Source organism: Tribolium castaneum, chromosome 5 (assembly GCF_031307605.1).
Source record: "Tribolium castaneum strain GA2 chromosome 5, icTriCast1.1, whole genome shotgun sequence".
NCBI classification, from domain to species: domain Eukaryota; kingdom Metazoa; phylum Arthropoda; class Insecta; order Coleoptera; family Tenebrionidae; genus Tribolium; species Tribolium castaneum.
In genome coordinates this window covers 12052991-12062418 of record NC_087398.1, presented here as the reverse complement: position 1 = coordinate 12062418, position 9428 = coordinate 12052991, and the positions used below count along the sequence as shown (strand labels likewise).

General features: G+C 32.6%; 2 protein-coding genes across 2 annotated transcripts; one reads left to right on the top strand and one right to left on the bottom strand.

Annotated features, from left to right (window-relative positions):
* The first annotated feature begins 2216 nt into the window (after positions 1-2216).
* Nup35 (Nucleoporin 35kDa) lies at positions 2217-3342 on the top strand. Its single transcript, XM_966920.4, has 2 exons — positions 2217-2354; positions 2404-3342. Exon 2 carries the CDS (start codon positions 2411-2413, stop codon positions 3209-3211), a length of 801 nt encoding a protein of 266 aa, XP_972013.1. The 5' UTR covers positions 2217-2354; positions 2404-2410; the 3' UTR covers positions 3212-3342.
* Hou (Houki) lies at positions 3331-6807 on the bottom strand. The gene is made up of 4 exons (XM_966974.4): positions 6590-6807; positions 6347-6543; positions 6102-6299; positions 3331-3649 (listed from the first exon to the last, which is right to left on the bottom strand). The coding sequence occupies exons 1-4, from the start codon at positions 6705-6707 to the stop codon at positions 3470-3472; spliced, it is 693 nt and encodes a 230-aa protein (XP_972067.1). The 5' UTR covers positions 6708-6807; the 3' UTR covers positions 3331-3469.
* Positions 6808-9428: the final 2621 nt, after the last annotated feature.

The following is a 9428-nucleotide window of genomic DNA, read 5'->3' as shown; positions in this document are numbered from 1 at the left end:
ACTCATTTTCTTCTAGAGATTTATGTAAATCTATAATCCAATGTTATTTCAGTGGTTCTCAAACGTAAAGCACAAATTTTTGGATTTTTTTTGTTTTTCAGTTCATCAATTTTCTTAATTATAATATCAAGAAGCAGAACTCGAAAACATAAATATTTCTACAAATTTTATTTTAAAAACCAATCTCATGTTACATAATAATAGCATTTTATTTTTTATCAATTCAATCTTAAATGTAAATATTTTGTCACTGCGATTTATCTTCAAAAAGGGTTTATATAAGATAAAAAAATAAATTAATAACTAGGATTTTATTTTTAAAAGGTGCAGTCTACAAAAAATATTTACCTTACAGGTGCAATTTTTTAGGTACCTTATACCATTGTTTTCGGTGAGAGAATTTTTAAATAAATATTGTAAAAGCCTAATAAACAAATGTTTTTTTTAATAATTTAAAAAGTGTTTTTAATGCACATATTCTATTAACAAATTAATTAATAAATTATTATTTTTATTTAGTAAAATATTGTAGAAAGATTATTACCGAATAAAAGTCAAATAAATAAGTAAATAAATATATTTTTTTAAAGTGTGTTGTTCTTGTCACTGAGATCATATTATTTCAAAAACTTAGCACCAATCTACTAGTAAAAAAATTATGATTAACAACTAAGCATGTATACCTAAAAAATGCACAAAATATAAGGTGTTTTATTTAAAAAATACTAAAAAAATATAAATTGTAATGTAATGTTTACACCTGAAATTTCTCTCCAGACATTTATGGCAAGTGTCGACCACAAAATTGCTATGCTATTTTCATTCGACAGAAATTTCTTTAAAGAATGTGCTAGAAATATTATAAATAACCAGAAGAAAAAAAAACTTGTGTATAAATTCAAAAATAAATTTTGAGACGTGAGCAATATGCCTTTGTCAGTTTATAAGTGAATTGAAAGTTGAAGATCCAGCTCAATTTTCTAACTTTTTTAGAAAAAAATTAATAGATTTTGAAAAATTTGTCTGCAAAATTGGGTGGTTGGTAGCAAAGCAAAATACAAAATTTAGAACTGCTGTCAGTATTCCAGAACGATTAGTTTTAAACGTAGTCACAATGTCGGTTATAAAAGCTTTTTTCTTAACTCTGTCCCGATATACTTTGCTTTTAACATCTCACAGTTCTGGTTTACCATGATATGCGTGAATAATTCGCGCATTCGTTTTTCAACTACTCTTTTTTCTCATACATTCCTTTGTTGAGCTTAAATTTTGTAAATTTTTATTAAATATTTTAACATACTGATAGTAAAAGTTCTAAAAGGTTTTAATCTTCAACATTCTAAAAAATTTCGAGTACCTACCTACTTGCGTACATTTCTACGTAAATAAATAAGATTATAATCTCAATAAGTGCGTCATCGATAATTTATATTTACTGTGAGTTATGATAAAAACTTCTCCGTAGAAGAATTTCTCATTTCTAGCAAAAATTTAATAACTCAGTTCGGTTTTAAAATCCTTTATGGGATTACGTGTTACCACCACAGATTACGTTCAGAAATAATTAATTTCAAATGTTAAACATACTTATACGTGACTATTTCACATTTGAAAATTTAAAGATAACACTTGCAGATACAGAAATAAAAAATATACAAACATATGCAGTGCTTCAAAATAAGTAGTTCCATTATAAATCACGAAAATGCGATTTTTCAGCTCAACTTTATAACGCTTTCAGCATGAAAAAGCGTCACTTTTTTGCTGATGCTATTCAACGTTACTTTTATTGAGCGAATAAAGCGTCAAAGTGAAAAGTTCACTAACTTTTACTTCTCGTCTAAACGATCCATGAAAAAGTTTCAAGTTTTATTTTCAACAGCTGGGGGGATTCGTTTTACGTTTTACAACAAAAACAAATTAGGTAGAGTTTGTTTCAAATTGCCGCGGACTGTCAAAAATTATTCAGTTGTTAAGCAACAGTAATTCACGTAGAATGTGCAATACACAGCAATCTGGATCGAATTTTATTTAATTTAGGCAAGTTCTGTTGTCTTAACTAATTAACACTTTTAGCACATTTTTATTTAGGTATAAGCAATTTTTTAAATAAGTGTCAATGTTAATTAAAATTTAATTATTACCATTGTACTGTAAAAAAACATGTAAGAACAAAATGATCCACATATTTATCAGTAAAAAAAATATTATACCGAAATTACTTAGGCAACCAACAGTGCGCGGCACAATTTTGCTGACTGACTATACTAGCCGTCTAAATTTCGGTTACTTGTCATTTGTCACTTCTAAATCTGACATTTACATTTTACAAAAAACTCGAATCATTTACTTCGGTAAGTTTACTAATTTTGTTTTTTTACATCAAACAACCGCACTTTGCAGCTTTGCCATGGAGCCCATGACCCTCGGCAGCGCCCCATCCAGCCCCTCCTCCCCCAGCGTCAACCCCAACTTCCTCCCAGCTTTCCTCATGGGGGACACCTCCCAGCCGTCCACTCCAACCCCCAACACATCCCCTGGCCGCAACCGCAACCCAGCGCGCAAGCTGGGGGCCACCAGCACTCCAGACCCGCGTTCATACCCCAAACTCTTCAACCAAACGCTCGACAGCCCCAAGCCCTTCGCGCCGCACAAACCCGGGCCCCCCAGTCAGGGCCTCTTTGACACAATCGAGCAAAAACGCAAGCCCACGAGCCCCGTGATGCAATCAACGGCCATCGGGGACACTTTCAGGGATAGTTTCAATTACAGTCGGAATTTGAACGAAACGACGAATTTAAGTCGCGTGGATAAGATAGACACCCACTGGGTGACCGTGTTTGGGTTTCCCCCGAGCGCTCTGAGCCTGGTGTTGGCTCAGTTGAGCAACTGTGGGGTTATAGTGGAAAAGAAGGTGCCAGCGCAGGGGAACTGGTTGCACGTTAAGTTTAACAACCTGTGTGATGTGCCCCGGGCTTTGGCTCTCAACGGTAGATGTATAAATAATAATATTATGATCGGGGTTAGTTTACATTATAATAAGGAGAATAAGGAAAATGAGAATGTTTTTACGTCGCCGGTTAGAGCTAGGAGTCTGAGACACTCGTATATAAGTCCAAGTAGTAATAATTCAGTCTTGCCACCTCAAAATGTCCCCCAGAAGTCCACTGGTTTAGTGTCGAAAGCCATTGAATATGTTTTTGGTTGGTGATTTTTAGTTGTTATTTATTATTGTACTAAGCTTCCTTGATTAATTCACCAAGGTAGTCGCCTTGACTTAATCAACGAAGTTGTAATTTGATGTATGTATTTTTTTTTTAAAGAAACTACTTTATCAATTGATGTTTTTCCTTTATTAATAATTAGTATACAAATTTACAAAAAAACTCTAACCGCTGTGATCACAATTGACAACTAATGATGCAATAGCTGAATAACTTAACTAAAATCTACAATAACAAAACTGGTCTTAATTTTTCGGGTCCTCGATCGTAGCAGTAGCCAAATCAGTCATTTTCGGATATCTGACATTTTTCTTATGCAACTTGTCTTGTGCCCAAAGAACTAGTTTAAGTAGCGTTGAGATTTTCGAAGCCGTTGTTTCTTGGTGTTCCATTTTTAAAATCGCTGCATTTACCTCACTCGCAATCTGCAAAACCATTGGGTGATTTAAGTATACCTATGTGTTTATCGATATTCATAAAATTGTAAGCAAAACTATAAAATCGCCAACGTCGCATTTTACCAGATTATTTTTTTAAATGTGGTTCATAAAATTGTAAAATAGTTAATAAATAGTTGAAACTATAAATTACATTAGCTATTAATTATTTTAAGTGCATGAATTTATAACGTCATTAATTTAATCCGCAATTAAATGCATGATTAACTGATCACGTGACCAAATTGAAGCAACTTGGTTGGTCCATTCGCGTTGTTAATTTTTACGAATTAAAATTTAATGAATGAAGCTTTCTATAAACCGGCCCCTAATTTTGAAAGAAAATGTGATGTTGGCATTTTTATAGTTTTGCAACAATAAGCGGATGCTAATACTTATGTATTATTAGCAGATGCTTAAAAATCATAAAGAAATAAAACTCTACTCATGTCGATACTATTCATAAAAGAGACACAACTAACAAAATGTGATCCACGAAACACTATAAGGAGTTCTGTGATGCTTTTTAATTATTTATTTATTTAAATTTCCGGTTATTTAAACTACTTTGTGAGGAATTATGTAGTGAGACATAAGGCATTACTTTTATACCTAAAAGTAGGATGGCTAATTCGTGGAAACGTTAGCTCGATTCTGGAAATTGGATACAAAGTGACATAATTATTATCTTGGCCACATTTTTTTCTTTTGAATGAAATAGGTAACTATTTCTACCTATTTCATTATAACATCAAATATTTTGAAAGTTAACAGCAGCACTGGAGCAATGATATCGAAGCTTGATCTATGGAAAACATATGTAAATAGAAACAATTTAACATGTTTTCAAAAACTGAATGATTTTAAAGATGCTATAGAAAAATTGTTTGTATGATGTTGAATATTTATCCTATTCGCAGGAAACATTTTTTTCCGTCAACTGTATTGTCATACATGTGGATTAAAAAATCCATATCAAAATTTAAATTTAGAAAAAAATAATGATCTGTCATTAAAAGAAAATCAATTATGTATTTTGTAGATATATCAACACGAACTTTTACTATTTTCGGTAAAACAGTTTAACATAATGCATAGATACTATTATTATAGGTTTTTGCTTTGGGGTTCCAAGAAAATGTAATTTAAACTGTAGGCAAAAGTAAAAAGGTTGAAGACTACTGGCATATACTTATAAAATCACTCATGATTTTTCGACAGAAAGTGTTTCCTGATGAAAGAAGAAAATGATAATGATCCGGTGGGCTCACAAAAGTCGATTTATCATTTTAATTTTTTTTATTGAAACACATTTGTGTGTTCGTTAATAAGCTGAAAACTGTCAGCTGTAAGTAACAAAGTTTGATAGATCCAAAATTTCAAGATGATTTTTCGTTAATTTCGGTGCGTTTTAAGACATTTTTTAGAACTATGATGTCCAAAACGAAACTAGAAATACCGACTCTACATTTAAAGTCTTCCAGACAGCAAATAAAAACCCGAGTAAATAGTTAGTTACAGATTCGTCTGCAGATACAAAATTTTTCTAATAAAAAAAAAATAGAGGCTGATTCATATAACTTTAATTCGAAAAATAAAGTTTTTAGACAATTGGAGATTGAACTGTGTCTAAATTGGCCAAAACAAAAATAACACAGACTGCAATAAATCCTGATAATATAGTGAGAGTTATGGAAGCTGTAGACAGTAATCCATGTATCAGTTAGAGGCGAATTTGGAGACAAACCGGTCGTCGGTTAACCGAATTTTAAAATTATGCCACGTTGATCAAAGCGTTAGCTGATTATGAAAGCGAGTTCTCTGTTGTTATTTTATAGAGGATAAAACGGACCAATAACCTCTTTTTTAAGGTTTGTCAAGGATATCCAAATCACAAACAAATTTATAATTAATAGTGTTTTTGAATTAAGTTTTAATTGAGTAATGTATTACTGGTTGCATTTAACAGTTCGTATCAGGGTCAGAAAATCATGTAAATCACCTTGTATTACTCAAAACATGTATTACTGGTTGCATTTAACAGTTCGTATCAGGGTCAGAAAATCATGTAAATCACCTTGTATTACTCAAAACATTTATCAGACATAGATAAAAACATTTTAAATGTTTAGAATCCTCAAACGTTTCTACTTAAAAGTTCGTTAATTCCGGAGTATTCCGGGCGAGTCCAGGCTTATAAAAAACCGTTTCTTTATTTCCAAAATTCTGCCAACGAGCACTAAACAAGCTTTTTAAATAGGCCAGTAACTCTCGAAATCTATCGGTGCTAACTAATAATATTTAGAATGTTCGAACTTTTCAGGCGATAATTCGCCAATTTCAAAGTGGTACTTTTAAGTAAATGGTATCTTATACTTAAAAGTACCTACTTAATTTTTATATCACCCATTAGCTTGCGTAAATTTTGAAAAGGGGGCACCTTTTGTCTGTGAGATGGGGCCAACAAGTCGCCAAAAGGGCTGTTCAAGGGGTCTTCGAACGCCAAAAGGGCTACAGTCCGTTCCAGCTCCTGCAACACCGAGGGGTCGTCCTCCCCAGCTTCGCTGAGGTGGCTCTGAGCGAAAGCTAGAGCCTCCTCAACCCGGTTACTCCTAATCAATTCAATCAAGTGTTGTTGCTGCAAGAGTCAAATTAGCCCCGATGTGGACTTCCACAGTGCTTTACCTGGAGGTGGAAGTACAAATATCTGTCATTGTCTAACAGTTCTGGATGGAGTTGGTTGATTAAGGCCGTCGCCTCTTGGATCTTCCCGTTCATTATAGCGTCCCTAATACTAATCCTATCATCCAGAGAATGCAAATCTACAGCGGGGACTACTCCCGATTCCTGTTGGAACTTCTCGGCGGCTTCCTTGAACCCCTCTGGAACCGCGAGTTGAGGTTTTTGGTGCCTTAAGGGACAACATACCTGTCACCAAGTAATTCATGATGAGTTTGTTCATTTGGCCACGGCCGATCTCGTTCTCCTCAAGAAGGGCCATCCACTCGTCCCGTGACATCACGTCGTGCTTTTCCGTGTAACTCATCCCTTGGATTCTTTGTTATTATGGCATAAAAATAACACACGGTTTGACATTAGTCTAACAAACGAACTGTCATCGGTCTGTTACTGTCAATGACTCAGTTCCGCCAATCCACACACCCAAACTTACTAAATTTGTTTCTCATTTTATGATTGTTTTGCAATAAACTCAAATAAGTATTCCTAATATATTTTTTTAATTGTAGGTGATGCATTTCTTATCAGATTTTGTTTGTTGTTGCTTTATCTGACGCTGTCTACCAGAGGGCGCAGCCAGTTTAAATATCACCCAAATTTTCTCAAATTCAAAAATTAAAATGTTTCTGGTCGCAAAGGGAACTAATCAACCCAATAATACAAAAACAATAAATAAAAAAAATTGTGGCAACTGAGTTGAGCTGTTGTCAGTGTTTTTACCACGATTTTGACTTAAAAACTAATCATTCGCATTAAATTATTGAATGAATCCAAACATTCAAAGTGATTGGTTTCTTACCTTATTATAATGGCCGACCTTAAACTGACCAATCATATTCTAAAATATTATTTTTGAATGAATCAAAAAAAACTAAAGTGATTGGCTTTCTCCGTAATTTTAATGGCCGACCGCAAACGGCCCAATCAAAATGCTTACAACTTTTACAACAATCATTACGTGTATTATGTTCATTCATAACATGATGAGTCTGTCTTTGTTTTTGTTGCATCTCACATCTTCAGTTTTTCTTTGAATTCTACCCCTCTGGGTAATGTTGGACGATCTACTAGATCAAAAACACCAAAATTGAGATAATGAATGGAAATAAATAAGGAATATTGAATTGAAACACTTTTATTTTAGTCAAAAAGGTTCAACTGACCACTGACGAATTCTCGAAATGACTCATTAAAGCGCACTTTTTCAGTTTAGCAATTGATATTTATCTAAGATTGACATTTCCAAAAAATCCAACAGCTGTCCTTTATGATCTGTCCCCAGGATATTGCGAAAGGGAGTCATGGGATAGATAACTGTTGTAGTTTTAAAAACGGGGCTGGTTTTTTTTGCAGTAAGTGCTTGTGTCCATACTGGCGGCCTGATGCGAACTATTGAAAATCCAATCGAATATTATATTATCTTGAAGCTGATTCAATCTTTCTGAGCGAAAAATACGAAATTTATAATAACATTAGGTCAAAAGACGTGCAAAAACATTATCTGGTTTTGGTTTTTTGCGTTTTTTAAGTACAATCATCATGCCTTTCGAAGAAGTAGGTGTTGTTGGTTCAAAAATTTTTACAAGATTTATGAAAATTTATAATAAACAATTTAAAAAAAACACAGCATATATAGTGGCAAATTATATTACCTATCCCGAAGTTGATTAAATTTTGTGAGCAAAAAAAATTTAAGTGTATACTTCCGAAAAGAAATAAAAAACAATTTATAATTATCTTTTGCCTTTTCTTTTGAGTCGTATTTAACTAACATAATCGTATCCAGTTTCGGTGTCCCTTGCAGTCGCCAGGTTTAACGAGTGATTAATCCGCTAATATAATCCGGAGGGATTCAGAACGGTATTTTCCGAGGAAATGGTCGAAAAATTATGAAATTATTTTACTAAACAGTCATAATGTAACCCGACACCGAAATATTCAAAATAATTTTAGTGTGTAAAGTTTCTTCCAAAATATACGATTCATTTTTTGTTTAATGCATTTTGCAACAAACGAGTTTTTTTTCAATCATTTAGATTGAAGTAGTTCATAAGGTTCTAAAATTTGTTTACATTGACCTGACCTGACCTGACCTGACGTACTACAACTGTTCAATAACTTCTGAAGACTGTTTTTCTAATTTCTAGTAGTTTAGAAAATAGAAATCGGTAAATAAATTGATTAGTAATATTACTTTTTGCTGTCCCGTCCGTTACTGTAGACATATAAATATATGTTGCTTGTATTCTTGCATCGTTATTAAACAAGACCAATAATTTTTAGTCTCCACTGTTTAATTTTAATATTGTTAAAGTCTTATAATAATCATAACCCGCCTGAATAATTTTTTTAGAGGTATTTTCATACACAAAATTTGTTTGTCCCGTCCGTCATGTGTAAACAAAAAAGTAAATTAATCAGAAGTCGTTACACATTGCCTTATTCTTCGATTTTCTGATGCCAAAAGATTCAACAAATTCCATCTTTTACTTCAAAAATAATTGATGGGATTAGTGTCTTTTAAAGTAACAGAATTTTATAACGATTGTTCAACGATAAAAATGTAAGTTTTTTTTTGTGTCCCGTCCATCATGAATTTGTATTTATTTTTCCTGCTCCGATTTCACATTTTATAAATGTGGCTACAATAAAAAAAATTGCATTTTACACGCCTGCCTGTACGTTCGAAAGATATCTTCCCTAATTTTTTGTAATTTTTTACTTAAAGATAATAATAAAAAAAATAATTTTTGACCAAAAAATCTTTTATACTAAACTACGCGTATTCACTTCAGATAGTTGTTTACGAAATTAACGAAAAAAAAAAAGAAATAAAAAAAAGAAAAAACAAGATTTTGATAAACGCATTTTTACATTTTAACTTGAAAACTGTCTAAAAACTTTTTAGTTAAATTAACAGTTACTGCCCAAAAAGTCACAATACTGCTACGACTTTATTTATTAACAAAAAAATTTAATAAAAATCGAGAATATCCTTGTCAATGTACAAGCTGATGTGTAAAATTTC